The sequence below is a fragment of the Lagopus leucura genome, unplaced genomic scaffold (assembly GCF_019238085.1).
Source record: "Lagopus leucura isolate 7727_CA_CO unplaced genomic scaffold, USGS_WTPT01 Super-Scaffold_100008, whole genome shotgun sequence".
Lineage (NCBI taxonomy): Eukaryota > Metazoa > Chordata > Aves > Galliformes > Phasianidae > Lagopus > Lagopus leucura.
This window is the reverse complement of record NW_024962265.1, coordinates 25,857,772-25,881,658: the sequence shown is the minus strand read 5'-3', so window position 1 is coordinate 25,881,658 and position 23,887 is coordinate 25,857,772. Positions and strand designations below refer to the sequence as shown.

Below are 23,887 nucleotides of genomic sequence, written 5' to 3'. Positions count from 1 at the left end.
TCTTATATTACTTAAGATTCAGAAGAGGAGTGCTAGAATTAATTACGATCAAACATATTTCCACTTAATCACTGCTGGAATTGATGCTGATTTGATGAGATCAGAATGGAAATAATAAACTCTGGACTCGAACTCTTACAACCTCTATTTTGACAGCTGATGGCACTAGCTATAGCTACTTCCCAAATGTCTTTGTATAATAATAGCATATGTATGTGCAATGAATATAAATGTGCCACCAATCAAACACTATTCAAGCAATAATTCTAGAGGTTTTCATGTTCTAGAATCACGGAAGTCTCAATAAACTCAACTCTGTATTTCACAGATATACCAAACGTAGGAATCAAGTTTGAAACATTCAGCAAACATAAAAATCTAAACCTAAGAATATGTATCAGCTCAGAATTCAAACAGCAGGGAAAATATTTTCAATAAAAAAAAGTCAGGTTCCACAACATATATGAATAATTAGCTAACGATTAGGTAATTACCTCTGCTGTGTGAAAACAGATGGTTGTTTTACTATTACAGTAGTAATAGTACAAAAATGTCCCCCCGGTTTAACTTTTAGGTAGAAGATCTTTTGTTGTTCTTGTTTTTTTAATAGGAGAAGAGGGAATAGCTTTAAACTAAGAGAAAGGGAAATTAAGGTTAGAAGTTAGGAAAAAATTCTTTACTCATAAGTGGTGAGGCACTGAAACGTTGCCCAGAGAAGTTGTGGATGGCCCATCCCTGGAGGGCCAAGGCCAGGCTGGATGGGGCTCTGGGCAGCCTGATCTATTCAATACCAGGTGACCCTGCCAATGGCAGAGGGAAAAGAGCTCAATGATCTTTAAGGATGCTTCTAACCTAAGCCATTCTACAATTCTATGGTAGTAATTTTTCCTCATGATAGAAACAACTTTCTCAGTAGTATTTTTTTCTATCTTTCAAACTCAATATGACTATTTTACTATACAGAAAACGCACTAATGAATCGTATTCGCTCTTCAGAACAGCTCTAAACAGCTATCAGAAGTTTGAGAAAATCTGGAATTGCACCATGACTATGCTTCCAGTTTCAGCCATACTTGAGTTTACAAATCATAACTTCCAAAGTAACATCAAAAAACTATACTATGATGTCATGACTTTCCTATTTGGGTCATTGCCTGAATAAGATTTATTATATAGTCCAAATGTGGTTCTATATTAGTTTCTCAGGGTTTAGCAGAGTAGAAGCCTTGGTGTTGTATCTTTATGCAAGTAACCTTAACCTTGCCTTTTCTTTTTTCGTCTTTCTTTTTTCCTCTTTAATCCATCCTCCTCTTCCAAAAAGGAATTAAAAATACTGAATCTCCATGAACCCATTAAGTCCATCAATAAAATTGATACGAGCTGCCCTGAAAAAGTTCTGCAGCTACTCTCTTCCATAATCAAACAAGAAAAGCATTACAATATGCCAATGGACCTGCTATGCTGTTAAGAAAAATAGAGAGTTTTTTGAATATGCATTTCTCAAACTGTCTGCTTGCCTACATAAATAAATGAATAAGTAAATAAATAAGACAAACAAATAACTGGATATCAGAAAGAATCAAGCAGAGCTGTGTAACTTTAGGCTGCCATTATCTATAAAACAAGATCTGAGGTTAAGTTTATTGCTTTAAAACAATTATACAGTCCTCCATTCCCTACTCTGTCACCGCAGAAGCAAGAGAATCCTAAACTCATAACAAGAGTTGACCTTCGTACATATGGAAATTTGGGTAAAAGTTCGCTAATCTATAAAACAGATTGCATTTAAATATGTTTCATCAAAGCACAGAAGTATCTGAAAGGGAGAAATTTAAAAGAGAATCTAATTAGAGAAACTGTTACATCTAATGGCGACTTGAACAAGTAGAAAAACATTTCTGTTACTTACTCTCAGGTCCTCCTTTGTATTGAAGCTATCAAGAAGCTGCTGATAATGTCTATCTGTCATTTGTCGCAAGAGTGACAGCAAACAGGAGACAAACTCCCCCTGTTAAGATACAGGCATGAAGAGAAGAATTAAAGATTATCAGGTCTTCTGTAGTTGTGCTTAAACTGTCATATCATAAGCATTTTAATTAATTTAAAAATGTGACAGAAATTAATTATACAATTAGAAAACATTATTTCATATTTAATGAAAATACATTAATTTAGCTAAGAACATCCTTCCCATTTAAAGAATTAATTTCCCCTCAAAGCTGTTCACTTGCTTAGCAAAATCTATTTGAAATAGTTCCCGAAAAGCTAAAGCAATAGAAGTTTGATTTGCCATTTGTTTCTTTTGTATTTAAACAGATTTAAGATTGCTAAAATTACAACCTCTTAATCAACTCGGTTTTGAAGCAAACATAAATATTTTGCAGCAATTCTGGGAAGAGTCCTATTGTTTTCCTGTTTAAAAGAAAACTCAATAGGACTGGAGAAAAACTGAAAATGTTTTTGATAAAAAGTTTTCTTAGTCTGGCTATGGAATTTCTCATTAAAGCCAGCTTAACCACTGGGTAGCCACACTCGCTCCCACTGTGTTGACTTCTGGATCCCTCTACAGCATGTCTCAAACTCTAGGAAAGATATGCTCCAGGATGTAGCCAAGGAACTTGTGGGCTGCTCCACAAACTTCTCCCTGCCTCTCCAGATGCACATCTTGGATGTCCCCTGAAGAGCATGGGATACAGGAATAAAAAAGTAGAGAACTGCTCTGAGTTTCTCCAGTTAACAATCAAAAGAGCAAGATACTACAGGAAGGAAGAGATTCTCTCTCTCTTTGCCATCTGCTTCTTCTCTTTTGGCCCGGGAAGAAACAGTGAATGGTATCAATACAGTCCAACTGCAGAGTGGATGAGGACAGGAAAGAGTGAAAGGTCTGGACCACATCTCAATGCTTTAAGAGAGTAATTCTGGTATCATGTATGCTTTTTCAAAATTAGGAAACACATTTCAGGCCCCTATCCACCAGAAATGGGGAACAGGAAGGACAGGTATAATTACATTACTTTAACATGCTGCCTTTCACTTATTTTTAAAGCAAAATTTAGCAACAATTTTCCCAATCTTTCATTAAAAGCATAATGTAAAAAAAGAATTAAAATAATTTAAAAAAAAAAAAAAAAAAAAAAAAGGAATATATCTTCACAGGAATGGCTGACCTAGCTTTTACACTTGAAGGGCTGATACACTTGTGATGATACCTGATATACCTGGGGGAGTGGGAGGGGTTTGCTTTAACACACAACACTGTGGTAAAATAATAATTATGCCTCGCTCATAGTAAGATTCTGCACAGAAATAATGCTCATAAATTCTGTAAAACCACTGATCATAGTGAACACAACTTTCTCCAAACAATACCGGAAGTCTACAAAGTTAACCTTTGAGGTCTGGGCATAGCCACCAAGGTCACAGCTGTTATTTTGTATATATCCATAAGGTATTTGAAAATTTATTTTCTATCAGATTCATTTCATAGATCAGAAAGACGTCAGTCTTTTATTGTTATTTTTCTGTAGTTGCAATTTCATATTGTATCTAGTCTCAATATGATTTTATCATGCCAGGTAATACAAGTTAGATTCAACCAAACATATTTTGTTAAGGTTTATTCCAAGGCTAGCCACAGAATAACTACTTGTACCATATGTTAGCAGTGCACAGAAGCAAACTTCACACACAAAATCACCATGATAACAACCACGAGGACCAGATTCCAATGTCCTAAGTCAAGCCAAATCACACAGCCAATTCACTTAGGTAGAACCTATGAGTAATTTTCTATGTCTCATTGAACAAACATAAGTATTTAAATATATGAAGCTAACAATTAAATTGCAATTTAGGTTCTCAGGTTCTAAACTTCCAAGATTTCAAATTAAAAAAAAAAAAGACTTACTCTAGTTGGTTTCCTCTCTGCTACCTCCTTATATGCAGCCTCATTTTTCTTAACGTAAACATCTAAATCACTGGGATCCTAAATGAACTGAAGTGTAAGCTTCACTTTCACCTCTGCATTTATTTCAATGTTCGTTAGTACAGCTTCTGTAACACTGAGCCCCTCCCTAGGTTCAGTCCCAAGATGTGTTACATTTGTGCTCAGTTTGAGGCACCACATCCATTTTACTGTCCAGCTTGCTACAAATGGAAACAGTACCAAGGTACCAAAACTATCTGAGACAAAAAGAAAAAAAAAAAAAGAAAAAAGAAAAGAAGTGTAGTCATGAAACCACACAGACAGCTTGCTGCTGACTGATTTTATGCTGCTTCCTTGTAAATTGCAAAGGAGCAGTGACACACAGGCCTAGAAAATCACACCATGGTGTGTTGACTACGTTCCAACTATATCTGATGAAAAAAGTTCGATAGAGTTTTATCCTGTGTACTGACATAATACATCTCTCAAGGACTATTTATAATATGTAGAGCTTGAAATAATGGTAACATACTGGAACAGACTCTACTGCGGTACTCATGCACTTCATCATACTTGCTCTACAAATAGTTCCAAGAATCTGGCTCAGTGTGTTGCCATAAACCCATACTGCATGATGTTTCTACATAAATGCATATAATCGCCTTATGCTGTGCCATGAGTCACTTCCACATTAAGTATTCTTTCAGATGCCTATGGTAACAATGACATGGCTCTCCTTGTGGACAAAAGGAAAAAATTGAAACTTCAAAGTAGTTTCAGTCTAAGTTTTTAGAAAAACTTAAGCCAAAAGCAAGTGGATGTATCAGAAAAAACCAATTATCTCAGGACTTTGCAGCACTAGGACTTTAATACTCAACTGCTCCTTCAGCTGAGATTTCTAGTAATGGTCTGATAGAGAACTGTAAAATACTTAGAGTTGGAAAGGACCCTTAAAGGTCATCTAGTCCAACTCTGCAATGAACAGGGACACCTACAGCTAGATCAGGTTGCTTGGAGCCTGATCTGGAGGTTAATTTTTTATTTTATTTTATTAAACTATAAGGATTGTTCAGTTTGAGTAATAGGGCCTATAGATATAAATCAATGACATAGCATTAATTTAGCCTTAATGATTTTGCTAGGTGTATGCAAGTTTTAAAGCAAGACAATGTACCAGGAAAGTCAATGAGAGAGTAAAACAAAAGATAAAAAAGAATCTGACACACACTGCATTTGTAATTTTGTAATCTATAAGGAAAAAAAGAAAAAAAAAAAAAACTCTTAGATGTATACTCCTACTGAAACACAGTGATTAAAGCAGTGTTATCCTTCTACAGAACTTGGTCAGCTGCATAAACACTTCAAGTAATGTTTGTTCTTTGTCAGAAAAGTGAAATAAACAAAAACAGAAAAGGCAACAATGCATTTCTTTCACAGGTATTAAACACTTTTTGAAGTGTTTGATCTCAGAGGAAATTCTAGTTTGAAAATCAACTGTATATTTGTTAACAAAAAACGTTACAATGTAAAATCAGGCAATTAATTAAATGTATAATGAGATGGCAAATCACAAGACCTATAATGTTCCGTACACAAAATATTAAGCCCTCAACTCATACTGGAATCATGTCCCCTGCCATATTAGAACAGATTTGCCCTTCAAAAGCAAACTGGGAACCTTACTGAAAGCAAAACAAAATAACACTTAAGTTTGTTTCACTCAATGATTAGCTGTCTTGTAAATGCCTCAATGTCAACCTTCTAATTTGCATGGCTTGTTATATCATATTAACCAAAATATCATTTGTTAATCTTCTAAATCCATCTTCTGTGCTCTACTTCATGTGACAGAATTGAAGCTCAAGTGCTCAGCCCAGAAAACAACAAAATGACTTTCAATTAATAAATCTGCATTTGTACAGGCTAGCACCACATATTTTGGAGGCACATACAGAGCTGATTCATCATCTGAAAAATATATGCATTTTAGGAAGCAAACTGTTATTAGCTGACACTTTTCCACTTTCAGGAAATAAAATTCAGTGAGAGATTCAGAAAGCTATTAAAAATGTCAACAAATGAAACATGGTGCAATAGTTAATTCTCCCAAACAACCTCAAAAGTAACTTCTTTTTAGTGTCAAAATACATAAATAAATATAATTTAAAATATTAGCATTTCCACCAAAAATGAATAAAATACAAAGAGTTTACTTTGTTTTCCTCATTCTCTGCTTTTTACACAAAATATTACCACAGTGACATAAACACAGAATTCCCATAAATGCATAAATGCAGCACTTCAACCAGTCCAACCAGTAACAACTGTGCCGTATTTCACTGTAAGGAACTTACAGTCACATCTTGAAACTGAAGGCGCATAGCAGAGCCTGATGGTTGTGGTCGGCTGGTGATCTCCAGTATTGTCCTTAACAGAATATCTAGCAAGCTGCTTACGATCACATCAATTTCTTCCAGAACAGATTTTTCCTTGAAAAATAAATAAGATACTGAAATTATAAAAACAGAAAAATGATCACAAATATTTTCTTTGATATGCCTTTAGAAACCAATGATAGCTTTGTTACAAATATTTCATTTGAGAAACTTTTCTCTAGTTAAGATATTGTTTAATTCTACTGACGTTATCTTAACCATTTTCAATTACATTGTACTGAAATACAGAGGACTGTTAGGAGGATGACTTTTAAAACGAAAACATTCATCAAATTAGCATATTCCTATTTTCAATTAATGTTTAAAATAATATTGGCGGGTTCTTCACTGAAGCTGATAACAGGTAATGCCCATATATTTTCTGAGGAAATCCACAAATGAGGCTTAAAATCCAAAAAGTAGAACTAGGTTTTCAAACTTTTCAACTAGCACCGGGAACAAATAGATGGTACTCAACCTTCAAGACCTGCTTCAGCAATAAGGGCCAGCTACACTGCTTTCTGTCAACTGAACAGCACAAATAAATCAGCCATTTATGTAAGACTACAGCTTGTACACAACATCAGTGCAAAGGAGCCAAAGTGTTCATCGCCAAAATAGATCATGAATATCTTAATTAGACACAAGAAAACACTTGATGAAGTCAAGTTTCCTTTTTAAATCAGACAGAAATATGTTTTCCCTGCTTCAGCAATGTTTTCTGTCTCCAAGGCAGCAGACAACACCATCTTCCTCTAAGCCATTTTATCCACTGGTTAAGATGACATTTCATTGCAGAAATAAACACTTCATAATCAAATGCTCACAGCCAAGCTAAATCTCAGCTGACAAACAGAATCATTCAACTCCACCGGCATTGAAGTGTAGGAGTGAGATCTTTATTTTGTTCCTCCTACACACGCTAAGCATATGATCTGTAACAAAATTCTTGTTTGAACTCAAGATGAAACTAATGTCACGGTCGTGTTCTCTCTGTCATTTCACATAGTGTCAAACTACTGTTAACTTTGCTACTTATGAAGGCAGGCAGTATTCAGTGTATTGAGGAATCGCTATGCCGAGGTGTGAGGAGTCATGTACAAATTACTGTTAGAATGACCAACAGAAAAGAAGAACAGTTTTCAACAATATCTCCATGTAAATTCAGTTGTTCCATCAACATCTGATTTTTCTAGATCATTAACAGAAGGAATGAAGTTCTGAATTGATCCACAAAAATCTTATAGCAGTCAGCAAGTTGTTAAAACCCTAAGTGACTCAAAGACTACTGAAAAGAATATCTGAATATCCTGCACACTGGAGAGAGTTTTATGCAGACATCAAATTCAGGTTGTGCACATCACTGGAATTCATGACTAGAGGAACTTGGTAACTTCAAATGAAGGTTCTCTTGAAGTTAAGGTCGGACATACAAGCTTTTCTCCCAGTCCTAAACTACAGCAATGCTTTATCATCTATCCCCTTACCCTGTAAAGAGGTACTAATACTAACAAAGAGCAGTTGCAATACGAATGTTATGATGCCAAAGTTGCATGTCACATCTACATCAAATCAATGACTGTACAACTTTAATTACTAACAGTAGTTCAAAATGAAGAAACAAACACAACAGTTCTCACCAATGCATTACAATGTAAGGTATGCTGGGCCTGATTTGTATGTAGTGCACTAAATACAAGCAATGCATGTTTCTTGTTATCTTAGTTGCCTGACAGAACTTCATCATCATCTTTCATGTTTGTAATACATGTACCTAACGTAGCTCTTACATGCAGCTTTCACAGATTAATTTGTAAAGACAGTTCCTTCCCTATATCATCTTCATGCCTTCTATGACTAAGTAACTCACAACATAATACACGTCTAAAAGAAAGTGGCCTTTTTTTGTGTGTCCAAAACAACATTCATAAAGTCTCAAAGCTTGGAGGAAAATAATGTGCTACAATTAAATAATCTTGCTTAGAGAAACAAACAAAACAAACAAACAAAAAAAAAAAAAAAAAAAAAAAAAAGGTGCCTGAGAAATCAAACTACATATTCATGTAGAATACTACACACTACACATTCATGTAGAATATTACACAGAGAGCTCTTTAAAATGTTCTTGGCCAAGGTCCAGCTTGTGTCATTACTGCGTGCCAGTTAAAGAAGTTCAATAACTTATGGATGTAACACTGTGTTTACTTACTGAGCTGTTCTTCTTGATGAGACAAAATATGTTGCTAAGGATACGTGCACACATTATAAGGTCCTTCTGTTCTTGTAAATGCATGTGGAGATGATGTAAAACCACTGGAAGAAGAATATATCGTGAATCTGAAATAAATGGAAACCTCTATGAGTAGAACCTTCTCACAGAATCATTTCAGTTTAATACAACCATACAGATAAGTCATGAACAGTGTTCAGAACTGTGTTTCTGATAAGCAAAAGCTCTTACATACATGCTTAAAACAACATTTTTTATAAGCTGAAGTCTTTAATTAATAATTTCATGTGAACTAAAAGTAAGTTTTTAAAGAATGAATAACATGCTGAAAGGCAACATGTACTGTGGATGGATACAAACACCACTGTGCCAAATACATACAAAAGAAATAATGTATTTACTGAATTGTCATTAAAAACAAACAAACAAAAATCACAGCATAATAATACTTTATTCAAAACAATGAGGAATTATGTTCTAGTGTTTCCTGCTATGTGACAGGATCCCTTCGCATGCCAAAATCACAACTGACTTTATCCTGAAGCTATGTTATTCTGCAAAATGAGCCTTGATTTTTAGACCAGCATTACTTTCAAATTTCTTTCAGGATTTTTGCTTTCCCAGATTCTTTACTCCTACTGCCTATGAGCAATTTAGAGTACTGGTGTCTACACTGAGTAATTTGCCTTTCCCATATTCCATTTCCTAAACACAGCTCCTTGGTGCTATTTTTAGTCCTGAATTCTGCCAAAATGATCAAAGAACTTCAAAAACATATTACTTTTTCCTCCTTCTTCTTACAATCAAACAATGTTAAAATTGAAGAGTTCTAATACTTAAATTTGTTATAACAAAAAACACCTATCCACAACTTGATAAAAGGAATGGGTGTTATCTGTTTTCATGCTGTTGATTTCAGGTGTTTTCCTTGAAAAATGATGCCCTCTGGGACAATTTCCTGTACTAAAATATTAAAGATTATTTTCTACCTATCTATCTATACTTGTTTCTTTGTACATTAATGAAATTATTTCCTAAGAATTGAATTTATCTAGCAGGAAAACAACCCCTTCAAAATCATTTTTCCACCTAGGTATAATTCCTGACGTTTATGCAAGCATTGCCACATTGAGTGTAGTAATCCATCTTCAATGGCAGAGATGAAGGATTTAGAGTGTAAGGCTGCCTGAAGCTCTATGCCATGTACTCTTTTGGGGGTGACACAAGTGCTACAAAACTCAATCATAGAATTAGAGGAACTTTTGAATTGTAAGGGACCCTTAAAGGTCATCTAGTCCAACTCCCCCGCAACAAACAGCAACACAAACAACTAGATCAGGTTGCTCAAAGCCCTGTCCAGCCTGATGTTTTATGTTTCCAAGGATGGGGTACCCACCATTTCTCTTGGCAATGTGTTCCAGTGCCTCACCATTATAATTATAAAAAAGTTCTTTCTTATACTCATGTCACAGTTTGGCCTGGTTCAGCCTAGTTCCCTGACAAGGGGATGAAGAGACCCACAGACCCATGCCCTTGGAAAAAGAGTGGGGAGGGGAAGGGAAAAGGTAGGGAGATGGGAATACATGAGGAAAACAGTGGCAACAAGCTAAGAGAAAAATATCTTAGTTTACTGAATCTAATAGTAGAATGTGAGATAATGCTATATAATACAATATGATTGGAATTGAAACTAATAAATAAAATGAGAGGGAGAGTTTCTGAAACCAAAGTCCTTACTCTAATGCTGTAGGCAAAACAGCCAGAGGGCAAAAAGAACAAAGAAGGGGAATTCTTCTGACTCCCAGCCAGTTACATCTTTCCCTCCAAGTGGAAAATGGAAACAGGAAAATGAAATCTTCTGGGAGTTGTAGTTAATTCTTCTCTTCTGAGACCAGGAAACCACAAATATCAACAATCCATGGAACTGCAGCATTTGCTCTTTAACTCCAGCTGCACTGCATGATGTTCTGATGTGTAATTCCAACAAAAACTAGAAGACCATGACAACTCAATCTGTATCTCCCCTCTTTTAGATTGAAATATTTTCCTCTTGTTCTATCACAACAGACTCTGCTAAGGAATCTGTTCCTGTCCTTCTTGTAGCCCCCTTTCAGATACTGAAATGCTGCCTCAGGCCATCTAAAGCCTTCTCTTCTGCAGGCTGAACAGCCCCAGCTCTCTCAGCCTGTCCTCAAAAGAGGTGTTCCATTCCTTGAATCGTTTTTGTGGCTCTCCTCTAGACATGCTCCAACAGGTCCTTGCCTCTCCTGCACAGAGGACTCCATACCTGGACTCGGTACTCCTGATGAGGTCTCACCAGTGCAGAGTAGAGGGACAGGATAACCTCCCCTGCCTTGCTGGCCCTGCGTCTTTAATGCAGCCCAAGATATGGTTGGCTTTCTGGGCTGTGAGTGCACATTGCTGTCTCATGTCCAGCTTGCCATCCACCAGAAAACCCAGTTCTGTTCGTCAGGGCTGCACAAAATCCTTTCATCCCTCAGCTTATGTGGGTAGTGGGGCTTGCCTCAACCCAGGTGCAAGACCTTGCACTCAGATTTGTTGAACCTCATGAGGTTCATCTGGGCCCACTGATCAAGCCTGTCTAGGTCTCTCTGGATGGCATCCTGTCCCTTGGGCATGTTGACTGCATCCCATAGCTTGGTGTCATCCACAAACTTGCTGAGGATGCACTCAACCCCACTGTTGATGTCATTGATGAAGACACTAAAGAGAATCAGTCCCAGCACTGACCACTGGGGAACACCATTTGTCACTGATCTCCATCCAGACATGGAGTCATTGACCACATGCTCTTGGTTTGATCCTGCAGCCAGTTCTTTCTCCATGGAACAGTCCATCCATCAAATCCATATCTTTTCAATTTGGAGAGAAGGATGTTGAGAGATATCAGGTGTCTGGCCTTACTGATGTCAAGATAGATGACATCAGTGGCTCTTCCCTTGTTCACTGACAGAGTAATAGCATCATAAAAAGTGACAAGGTTGGTCAGGCAGGACTTGTCCTTGGCAAAGCCTTACTGGCTATCCCGCATCACCTCCCTCAACATAGCTCCCTCTGGAGGATCTGCTCCATGATCTTCCTTGGCACTAATGTGAGGCTAACAGGTTGGTAATTCCCTGGGTCATTCTTTCTATCCTCCTTAAAAATGGGAGCAATATTACCATCTTTCCAGTCACCAGAGACTTTACCTGACTGCCATGACTTTTCAAATATCAACAAGAGTGGCTTGGTGACTACATCAGCCGATTTCCTCAAGACTCTGAGATGCATCTCATCAGGACCCATAGACTTAGGGATGTTCAGATTCCTCAGGCAGTCATGAACCTGATCTTCACTTACATCAGGAGTGGCACTGCTCCCCCAGTTCCCACCTTCCAAACCATCTACACAAGGGCTGTGTGAACAGCAGTCTCTGGTGAAGTCTGAGGCAAAAAAGTTGCTGAATACCTTGGCCTTCTATTTGTCCATTGTTACAAGCCTTCCTGTGTTGCTCACTAGGGATGGTACACCCTACTGGATTTTCCTTTTCCAATTGATGTACCTAGAGAAGTCTTTCCTCTTTTCTTCTTTGCACTCCTTGCCAAGTCTAGTTCCAGCTGGGCCTTGGCCTTCCTGAACCCCTCCCTACACTGCTTAGCAGCATCCCTTTACTCCTCCCAAGTTACCTGTCCCTGCTTCCATTGCTTGTTCATTTTCTTCTTGCTCCCTAGTCTGAACAACAAGACCCAGTTCAGCCATGCCTACCTCTTGCCTTCCATTCCTGACTTCCCGCACTTGGGAATGGAGAGCTCTTGAGCCCTGAGGAAAGCTTTCTTAAAGATCTGCCAGCTCTGTCTCTGCTTCCTTGGCCTTCAGGACAGATTCCCAGGGGTTTTATTAACAACCTCCCCAAAGAGCTGGAAGTTAGCTTTCCTAAAATTAGCAAAAAGCATGCTACAATGGTTTGTAACTATAGATGAGATGTAGTAGTGCCACTTACTGAATTAACCACCACATATAATAGAGCTTTAGAAAAGTTCCTTGGAATCTCATAGTCTAAATATCTGTCTTGATCTGCTTAGAAGAGAGATCTAGTGGTATTACAGCAGAGGATAGCTAACATCTCCACCACTGCTCAAGCTAAACCAAAGATTATGAGAATGTTTTGAGAACACAGTATATACATCTGCCTTAGGTTACTCTTTTTTTCTTAAAAACTTGCAGCTGCAATGTCAGCCACTGTGTACAGTAAAATTAATGAGTGCAAGGAATGGTGCAATAATCAAAATTCCTAGCAATCAGTCACTGTCTTAATTTTTCCTTTGTGCAGAAAGCTGAATTAGCTGACTGTTTAAAATGCTAATACTTGTCCTTCACAAATATTATACTGAAAGAGAAAAAAAAAATCACAATATTGAGCTTTTCAAGTACATGCTTAGCAAGATTAGAAAGAGACACCAATCTGGACAATCCTTGTGACTTTCCTATGCAAGTTAGGTTAACATTAAACATTTAACTCATAACACAATTCTTCCCCTCAATTTTCATTTAGCAGTAAAACACTTGCACAGACATATAAAAAATTCAGCACTCCAGTGTGTTTTAAGGATTAAAGAAGGATGATATTCATTTCAAAGACTACATCTGAACCAATGGACAAAACTTCAGCCTGCCAGGAAAAAAAACTAGTGTAATTGAGCATCTTAAATAAATTAACAGCAAGAAGCGCTTGAACAGTGAAAAGCAAAGACGTTGTTCTTAGGTTTATTTGGACTCATTCAATTTATGCAATCACTGGACTCAACATGGATAGGAGAAGAAAATGATTAAGTCAAACAAACAATTATCACATCATTTCCAAAACCAAACACATATGCCAGCTCTCCAACTGCACAGACATGTCCCTGTTTTCAGAACAGTCATTAACTGTTTTCAAAATTGCCTGTAGTGCTGAAGAAAAATACAGGTATGGCTGAAAAACTTCTCCCTTGCTCCTTCAAAAAGAGCCACAGACGCAAAGAATTACTTGCAGAACTTTTCCAAAATAATTTCTGCTATCCACTGTAGTGATACTAATATAAACTGAATTTCTGAATAAAATATACATGAACACATACATCTCCCCCAACAGTTCTGTGAGAAAGTATGAAAAAACATATGCAAAGGAACAGGAACTATTAAATATATATATTTATATATATTTATTATATGAATATTGCTGGGCAAGACAAATTAAGAAATAATTAGTCTGAAAAAGACTCTGGAGCACTTGAAAGCAGTATAAAATCTTTGCACTTTGAAAAAAAAAAAAAAGAGGAATTTTTTTTAAAGTGGAGAGGTTTTATCAACCAGCCATAGGAAAAGCTAAGTGTTCTGGAAGAGACTTCTGTGGAGGCTCACATGGGAAAGAGAAAGCTGTTTTTGCAACCAGAAGGAAGAAAAGTAAGGATCCAATACTTACCCACTTCCTGGAGCTCAAACTTTTAAAGTAAAATCCTTAAAATCACACTTTTTAAATTTTTTTTTTTTATTTTCTAGGATCACTTTATTTTGCAGCATATCAAAATATTTACGCATAACCCAGGGGTTTTGCAGAGTCTTCATCATTGTAGTTGTTCTATCATGACTGATTTAGATGGCAAAAGCTGATGTTCCTACTGAACTCCATCAGCCAGTATCCAAAGAGCTCTCAAGAGTGCTTCTGGTTAGTAAATTAACACTTACTAATTTTTTAAAAATCTATTTTAAATTGCTTAGTACAAAATTATTTCCTCTCAAAATTAATACTTGGTCTTTACTATGGTTTTTACTTAGAAATGAAAAAAAAACAACTGTGGGGTCATCACCACACAGAACCTTTTTCTTCCACGTAGCAAAAAGCTGTATTATTTTACATGATATATATTGAGTATCACTTGTATCTGTGTAAGTTTTTTAGGTCATGTTAAGAAAACAGAGGATCAAATCTGCTGAACTAGCAAGACAAATAAAACTTAATGGATAAATGAGAATCTGTTTGCTGGACCGCCCCAAAGAAGAAAAAAAGAAGACATTACATTTGTAGAGCTTTTTCCCTTTATGATTACTTTAAAAGTACAGTGAGAATTTATTTCACGGACATAACTAGCAGCAGTTTAAGAAAAAAATGTCTTTTTATTTGTCTCTGAAAACCCAACCTCTAACTGACTGTATTCTTGTTAATGAGCAGCTTTTACAGAACAGCATTTGAAGAAACGTGACGTGGGAAATGCAGTTATGAGGGGCACCGTTCCCTTCAGTACCTGCTGACCTGCATAACAAGTGTAACACTGAAGTTCCTTAACAGCAGGCAGCCCAGGACAACCTTACCTGGGTTGGTGTACAGGTGACTCTCTACAGTTTTCCCAATACTCTGAAGTTTAACAGCTTGAAGGGATTCATCCCCCTGCATGACTGTCGGCAAACTGCCCAGAGCATCGTGAACCAAATTTGCCACTTCTCTAACATCAAAGAGCTTCAAAAGTTCAGAGTACACAGATGGGAATGAGCTGAGAAACACAGCCTAGAGGAAAAGGAAAAAAATCGGACAGTTAGATATTGCAGAATGGTTTTGACATTCATAGAATTTAAATAACTATAGTGAAACAAGTACCTGTAGAAAAATTGCTATTTTTACATTTCAAAGGCAGCCAACACCTTTAAAATTGGCTAGATTTTTCAGAAGAAATATCCTCACTTTCATTAACTTTCTTATAATTGTGACTAATTTCTCTTAAACACTATCACGCAACTGTACATTTCCTTCACAAACAAGGAAAAAGCTCAATTTAGAATAAAAATATTTATTATTTACAGGTTTCTCATCATCTGCACGTGTGTAAATTTTTGAAATGATAACGTAAGCCAGCTGATAACAGAACAAAAAGAGAAAACTTTTATTCTGGAGTGAGAAGCACTGACAGAAGCGTTCATTTCAACAATCTTTAAATAGGTTTAGAAACCTTTCAGTGAGAATAATGAATGTGGAAACACTGAAGAAAGGAAAGAAGACAGTGCTAGAGAAAGGAAGCGAGAACTTACATTCCCTCCTTCCTCTCCAATTCCTGCCAACGGAGAAAAGCTACTTACACTTCAGACCCTTTTCATGCTGGTGTAACGACAGGCAATATTCAAGGTTAAAGATAGCAAGGAATAATTCAAAATGTTTGTTTATATCATTTTGCTGCAGACATTACACTCCAGCTACTTATGTCATATGAGATGGAAGAACCACTTCTCCACCCTGTTCTCTCTGATTTTACTATCTTCTTGGAAGAACAGACCTTAAACAGTCACGCTTATAGCAGGAGATGACGACTAAGAGGTACAACTTCAAGCTGTGGACACTGCTAAATCACACCTAATGCAGAGATCTGTCTCCTGAGTGATTTGCCTTTGCCCTTCAGCAATAATAAATTTTAGTGGTCTCAACTGAAATAAAGATATATCAGCTGAGTGGTAAAATATATTGCTCATCGAGATAGATATTTTTCTGTAAAGAATAAAAAAATCTGACAGCCTTTTGTTTAGTTCAAATTCTTGAACTCAAAAGTGGTTAAACAAAGCTGTAAAGTGCTCAAAACAGAGAAATCCCTTGATTTGTACTCAGCAGTTCAGAAATGTCATTTTTATCACTGGTATTGTCAAAAGCATAATATGAATTGCGTGTAATTCAAAATTAAATATTTGATGTAGGGTTATCTTCGTCACGCATATTCAGAAGCTGCTGGTATGAAAATTTCACACTATAGGACGAAGGTATGTGCATAAGCTGAAACATCATTTTGCTGTAACAAACAACATTTTCTTTTCCAAGAACATAGGTAAAAACACGTGTAGATTTTTTTAATAGTGCAGATGGAAACTAATCATTACCAAGGCATGCTCACAAACTTACTTGCAGTTGGCATAAAGCACTGGCTCCTTTGCTCTCTTGAGAAAGGAAGAAGCGTACTGACATCAGAAGTTCTTGAATACAACAGCGAAATTCTTCCTCATTTTGTCCACCAGTAGCAATAGAGAATAGCCTTCGAGACTGAACTATATACTTAAAGATATATTCCTGTGCCTAAAATGTCAAAATTAGAAATAACTCATAAACATAAACCAACTCATCTATAAAAAGATTTATGCTTATATAACTTCAATAATGACAAGGGTCTGAAACAGAATACCATGCTTTTTAATTTTGGCAAACTTTTTGTTTCTACTTCTAATGCAACACTAACATTTGAAAAGCACATACCAGAAACACTCTTTTGCCTTTTATAACCTTTACATACTAGGGAACACTCATTTATTTTAAAGAAGTAAAATTGCAAAATCTCAACAGTGCCCTGTACAAGACATCCATGCATGTCTGTGGCCACAAAAATATGTAGAGCTTAAATATGCAAGGCCAACATAAGAAACTTTGAGCTGTTCTACAATTTCTTTGGCCTGTTATATGTTAAAAATGTTTTCCTGTCAACTGTTAACCAGGTAATGCCAAAAAAATAAGCTTAGTCCCAAATGGAATTATTCTATTCTACAGCTCAGCCTTTCTCTGCACTGAGCTCTGTTAATGTACAAAACAGGATGAGAGCAAGCAAATCACCATTTTAAATAGAATTCCTTGCTGTCAAGGTTGAATCATTAAGTCAGCATTCTTGTTTACCATTTAGATTCAGTTATGTGACAGATGTTAATACTACCAACACAATTTATATACAGTTTCTTAGATCCAGCTCCTACTTGTATTCTCATTCAGTAAGGACGACAGAGCTCCAGAGTCTAGGGGTTGCAAGCTTTATTGACAAAAGAAAAAAAAAGCAACTGACTGCACTCAAAATGCCTGCAACTCCCTAGAATTAATACTACGGTTTCATTATTTACACATACTGTGTTCCTTTTACTGAGTTATATCTGCTGGTACTATATAAATGCTTTCAAAGGTGATTCTCTTACCTTTAGTACTTCCTGTATGTGCTCATGCAACTCCACTTCAGTGACTCGATCAATATGCCACTTCATTACTTTTATCAGATCTCTAGAATACCACATCAGAAAGTACTATAACACACTGGTTGTAGAAGAGTTAAGTGCACTTAAAATGCAAATTGATCTTTCATAAAAGACTGAAAACACTGAAAAAATAAAAAACTTATGACAAAATTCTGCTGATCCCTAAAAGCCCAATATTACAGTTAATTTCAGATTTTTGATAGGTCTACTAGGCCTCTAATAAACAGGGAATTGTCAGCATTACACATGTAGTAGAGTTATTGTGACAGGGGTACCTGATCTCAGTTGAGTTACAGGAGACTCTGCCAGCACGAACTACCCCTGCTATTCCATGAATTGTTTGGCAGTCTCAGTAAACTGTATTTGTGTATTGTTACACAATAAATACAGAGAACAGCATAGCAAGTGAGGCTTAATAGTGCACTGCAATACACAGAGAACATAGATCTAACTGAATGGTGTTAAAGTTTCTATGCTTTTCAAAGTTATTTAAATAAAGCAAGCCACTGAAGAAAAAGAGACAAAATTAAGCCAGCAAGAGGGTCTTAGCAAGTAGCCTTTCTGGTAACTAAAAAATTGGACTATTCATATAAACATTGTTTGTTTGTTTTTTCCTATTGTAACATACAGATAACTTTCAGTGTTCAAATCAGTTAGAAAAAGTACAGACTTCACCTGTATGCAAGTGCTCCTGCAAAGTGACTTTCAATGTAAGTGTCCATTACTGGCTTAAAGTGGTGAAATTTGCTGTCCTGCAGCAGATTTATTATGTGAACCTAAATGTGAGGGGAAAAAAATATTTTTTTTTGTTTCATTTCTTACTTAGTTCTTAAATGGTGTTAAGCATTATCACAAAATGAAACTTACCAAACAATCAAATACTTTTGATCCATATTTTTGAGAGTTTTCATCTAAAATTCCAAATAAAGTGTCTAATGTATCCTGAAGAAACTGATTGGAGAATAAGAGGCAGTTTGTTATCAAACATATATTTTTGAGACACACAAGTAAGTACACTTGTGACAGACAATTATTTACCTCATATTATCTAAAAGCAAAACAAAGGAAGGAAAGAAATAGTGGTATATACCTTTACTATTTCTGAACCATCAATTTCTTTTAATTTTGAGAGACAACCTGCAATTTTGTCTGGATGGGTTCTCCATTTCAGAAGGTCAAGCATATCTCCTGCCAAAACAAATTGCAAGATTAAAGCTGGAACCAAAGCAGGGTTTCAGATTATATATTCTGCTATTGCAGTCCACTCAGCAAAATTGAGTTTCAATAAAACAAAAGAAATCATCTCAAGATTTGCTATAATATATAATCAGTCTCAAACCAACAACTTTCCATTCCAAGCCCTAATTGCTTCACTAATAGAAACGTAAGAACTTGGTGTTGGGTCACTAAAATCAATCTCCTGTTGCAAACATATCATGCAGTTTTGCTCAGAAATTTGTCAACTGCCAGCTTAAGAGAAGTAATTATCTTGCTGTGTCTTATCCTATTAAAGAATGCCTTCCAGAACTGTATTCTGACAGCTAGAAACACTCTCTTAATTATTTTGCATGTATTGTTTGCTTGTATTTTAAAATACTAATCTTCCCATGTCTTTTAAAGAACAAACATACTGCCCCTACGATCCTTTTTCATTAATAAACAAGACCATTTCTACTGGAAAATAAACTCTTCTAAGCTAAAACACACTTCAATGTCTTTCTGCTTACTCAAGTTTTAGTACATCCTCTTTAGCCTTCTCGACCAAAATGGTACACAACATTACAGAGGAGGTCCCATCACTGTTTTCTTTATCATCATTAGCAGGCTTAAATGTCCACTGCATATGCACTGTAGAATTCTCTTTTTTTTTTTTTTTTTTTTTTTTTTGAGTTTTTTCATATTGGTTACACAAATAGCTCTTTCTTTTTTTTTAATATTGTCCAGTTCCCTGGCTATAGCAGAATCCCCAAGAATCTCCATACAAGCCCGCTTTTCATACCACAAGATTCCATGTAAGTTCTATTCTAACTAGTTACTTAAATTACAGTTGCCTTGCTGTGTCTATATCATATTTTGGTCTTATTCCCCTCAGGTGATGAGCCCATTCATTTACTTATTAGAAGCAAACATCATTGACAGGCTCTCAGCAGTCCAAGGTTTTAGCAAAGCATCTCCCACTAACAACACCTTCCACCTCCACTCAAATAAGAGGAGTCAATCCCAGGCCAAATACTTCAGATCTGGTATTATTTACCTTCTGTTCAGGAAGGAAATCCCTTCCTTTACAGTGCAACCTGCTCTTTCCCTTTTAGCCTGTTATTTAACAGTTTTAAAATTCTTTTTCTAATCTGCATCGCTTTTCCCATGTGGTGTGTTACTGAAGTCCAGATGTTTTCGATCTGCTATGTTTCCTCTGAATAACAAAAAAAAAAACCTTAGTAAAGAAAGATTAAGAAGTTTATTCTGGCATGAAATGCCTTTTACAAACTTATCTTGATGGAATACCTATGCATATCTAGCATATTCCATTTAGCTACATATCCATTACTTCATCCACGAATTCTTGTAAATACTTTCATAAAATTCATTAGAGGGTGATGGCCCAGATAAGGTTATCCGCTCTTTCTCTTATCTTAAGTAGAGGTACTGTATTTATTATCCTTAAATCACATGTTGTTGGTTTCAGCTTCAGAATCAGAATAAAAAAAATTCCAGCTTGGTGTAAGATTGAGAACTTAATGTTCAACACCATTCAACACCCAAAAACAGAGTTTTGCAAGTTGGCTTGGCTTAATAGTTTTCACTTCACGCTGACCCCAGCTGAACCCTGACACGCTGCTGTTATTTTTCTGCTTTCTGTTGCAGGTTCCCTGCTTACTCCTCACATTTTTTGCTTGTGACTCTCTGTTAGGTCTGCAGTACTCCTTCCAAGTCATGTTCAGAGCACAGAAGTTACTCATATTTGTCTTCAAGTATACTACTGGCCCATTTCACTGACCAGCTTTTCAGAATTTCACAAAGCCAGGCTAGCTTCTTGAAAAAGAAAACCTTAACCACTGTTCAAACCTTCAATCAGCTTAAGCAGAAACTCTCTCTACTTGATCATTGTCCAGTATTGTTTTAGAAGAGTTCCGTTCCTTTGAAACAACCCCACTATTAAATAAGTAGATAATAGCAAGTTTTTCTCTTGGTTCAGCAACTATTTGGGTTGTTACTACCACAGCCCACTTTCACACTAAAATTCCATTTGATTCACACCCATTTTGTGTCAGTTCTTTCCCAGTTTGCCCCAGGAAGTTAAACTCTCTCATAGAATCACAGAATTACTCTAATTGAAAAAGACCTTAAAGACCATCAAGTCCAACCACAACCTAACCATACTCCCCTAACTCTAACAGTCCTCTACTAAGTCGTGTCCCTGAGCACCACATCCAAGAAGTTTTTAAACACATCCAGGGATGGTGACTCAACCACCTGCCTGGGGAGCCTATTCCACTGCTTAACAACACTTTCTATAAAGAAGTGTTTCCTAATATCCAACCTAAACTTACCCTGGTACAACTTAAGGCCCTTTCCTCTTGTCCTGTCACCTGTCACCAGTGAGAAGAGACCAAGCTCGCTCTTGCTGTAAGCACCTTTCAGTCATTGGAAGAGAGCAGTAAGGTCTCCCCTCAGCCTCCTTTTCCCCAGACTAAACAGCCCCAGTTCCTTCAGTCATAACTAGGAATGAAGTAGCATTTCTGCCCTTAATAATATTAAATATATCTCCACCTATATTCATATCTTGCCAAAGTTGTTAGCAGCAAACCTTCTACACATAATTCTTCTACTGTTTTGCTGCTTTAGTTAACTTTGGTAGGCACAATTTTTTAAAATATGTTTACCATTTCTTTTTTTTTTTTTTTTTGCTTCAGTGTCCTAGCGCAGAATGGTTTGGATTAAGAGAGCCACTTAAGTTCCGCTGAGAGTGAGGAAAAGTTCCACATGTGTCAGGGAAACATCCCATCGATTGAGGACAGGTGATAGATATTATTCCTTCTGTCAGGAATGTTCAAGAAACAAGCATTAACAAATCCCCACTGAGCTTCATTTGTCTTCTGGATAATTAAATGAACTTCTACCCTTTATTCTCTTTAAACCACTACTTAAGCTGAGGAACAGTGAAACTCGCTAAAGCTGTCAGTTCATAGTAGGAAAAATACTTCTTTGCAGGTTTACTGGAGGTACTCGATGGGTAGAGACTTGACACTGAATATTAGGGATTTGTTGGAGGATTTAAAGAAAAAAAAAGAAGAAAGCAAATATAAGACACTCACTTCAAAGCACGTATTTCAAGGAAAATGCAAAGGCGGGAAGTCATTGCTGAGATAGCATTAGTGAATAGCCTAAGCTTAAATGACATGAATAGAAAATCTGACATGAATCACAAGGAGAAGGGATAGCAATGTGTCATGTATTAAGAGAAATGAGAATATAAACTGTCTTCTAAAATAAGCCCACTATGAAAACACAGTTTTGGAAAAAGCCAATGCTGCTGATACACTCTGTTGAAGAGGAAAAGCATTTTCAATACCTTCTCTGTATCATGAGCTGATTTGTACATTTAGAATTGTTCACACCTGAGCTACCACCCTTACCAAAGAAAACAACTTCCCTTCTCAAAGCAATTTAAATTTAAATCCAAAGTACTGGGTGAAACAAAAGATTAAGGTGTATAAGGAACAGGTTTGTGGTCTTTCCATCTGTGTCCTATAAATCCCAAGTTAGCCTGGTGCAGCATTCAAAATGAAAAAGCTCAAATTCAGAACTCAAAATCCATATTTCTCTTTCAGTAGGCAGCCAACACTTCCCACCCACCCAAGGAGGGGGAAGACACTCATAAAAGTTTTCCTTGATACTGTTGTTCTATAAATCACAAGTTTTCTTTTTTAATTTTCTTTTTTTTTTTTTTTTTTTAAATGTAGATAGATGGATTACACCTCTGCATTACAAGAGACATGCTGTATGGCATGTTGCTCTGCTGACGAGCAGCTGCTTACTGAAGATGTTCTGATCACTGCTCAGAAATGACTGGATGCCAACATGCTAAAATACTCCAACTTGTTGGATGGATCCTGACTCTCTGGCAGGCAGAGTCTTCCTAAATGTCAAAACCAAATAGGACTGTTTTGACAGCTAGTCAGTGGAAAAATACTATATTTTCTCTTGCTCCCTCTTTTACTTTGTTCTTTTGAAAAATGAATTATAACTGAAATACAAATGAAATCCAGGTAAGAAGATGTACTTTGTTTGCTAACATTATCTGAATAACAATCTAGGACTAAAGGTCAAGCTAAAGAAAGATAACCGTCAGGCAGATTAAACAAGGACATGTTCTTAGAAGAGTTGCTGACGAATGCATAGAGTGTCCTGTTAGAAGCTCTCTGAAAACAGCTTGGAAATAATCCTAAAATCCCCTCCAAAGCATGTGCAGTAAGGAAGTTATGGCTCCCAGCAACTGGGCAACAACCTCCTTCTCCCACTCCTCACAATTTTAATATTCATGAAGGCTGATGGCAAGTGGTAACTGTGGCAATCAGTGAGAGAAGGACAGCTGAGTAAAATTTCCCAGCAAGTTTGTAAAGCTATGGCCTAATTCAGTCACACATTACAAATCTGGTTTGGGGTCTTCCATTACCACAGCTAGAGCAACAGCAAAATTTCCATTTCAATTTTTGTTTGTAGACACATGCTCATTGACAACTTCAGAAAAATCTCCAGATTAAAAAATAATCAGAAATTTTAGAGATACTGCTAAAAATATTTACTGGAAAAGTAAATATAGAGATCTTTTTAATCCTGTTTTGTTTTTGTTTTTTAAAAATATGCTACATTCTATCAGGGTAACTGAAGCAATGCTCACATAACCAAATATCCACATGCTTTGCTCTACTTTCATTCTTTGAGCATGCAATAGATTTTGGCAAATTTTTGTTTAAAAGAATGGGGATTTGGAAACTCACCAAAATGAACTTCCCAAAGAAGATCCTTGGAGAAAATATGAGCCTGTCTATTGAAAATATTTCCACCCTTTGAAGTACTGCTGAAATAATTGTTAACCCTTCAGGGCTGAAAAGGGGATCAATATTATTCAGATATTCTACACCCTCTTACTCTGTATATGGTAAAAATATATATATATATATGCATGGAAATTTTATGCCCTACATCACACATCTTTTAACATCAACTATTCAATAACTCCTGTACTGTGAACATAAATTAGTTAAATTCCTA

General features: G+C 36.5%; 1 protein-coding gene across 2 annotated transcripts in view; it reads right to left on the bottom strand.

Annotated features, from left to right (window-relative positions):
* DOCK4 (dedicator of cytokinesis 4) overlaps window positions 1-23,887 on the bottom strand; it is a 244,154-nt gene that overhangs the window by 65,025 nt on the left and 155,242 nt on the right. For both annotated transcript variants that reach the window (XM_042872551.1, XM_042872552.1), the window contains exons 18-26: window positions 18,702-18,799; window positions 18,479-18,562; window positions 18,287-18,387; window positions 17,555-17,636; window positions 16,506-16,676; window positions 14,939-15,131; window positions 8,570-8,697; window positions 6,280-6,414; window positions 1,910-2,008 (exon numbers count right to left, since the gene is read on the bottom strand). In XM_042872551.1, the coding sequence (XP_042728485.1) occupies window positions 1,910-2,008; window positions 6,280-6,414; window positions 8,570-8,697; window positions 14,939-15,131; window positions 16,506-16,676; window positions 17,555-17,636; window positions 18,287-18,387; window positions 18,479-18,562; window positions 18,702-18,799 (1,091 nt within the window). The remainder of the gene's footprint in view (window positions 1-1,909; window positions 2,009-6,279; window positions 6,415-8,569; window positions 8,698-14,938; window positions 15,132-16,505; window positions 16,677-17,554; window positions 17,637-18,286; window positions 18,388-18,478; window positions 18,563-18,701; window positions 18,800-23,887) is intronic.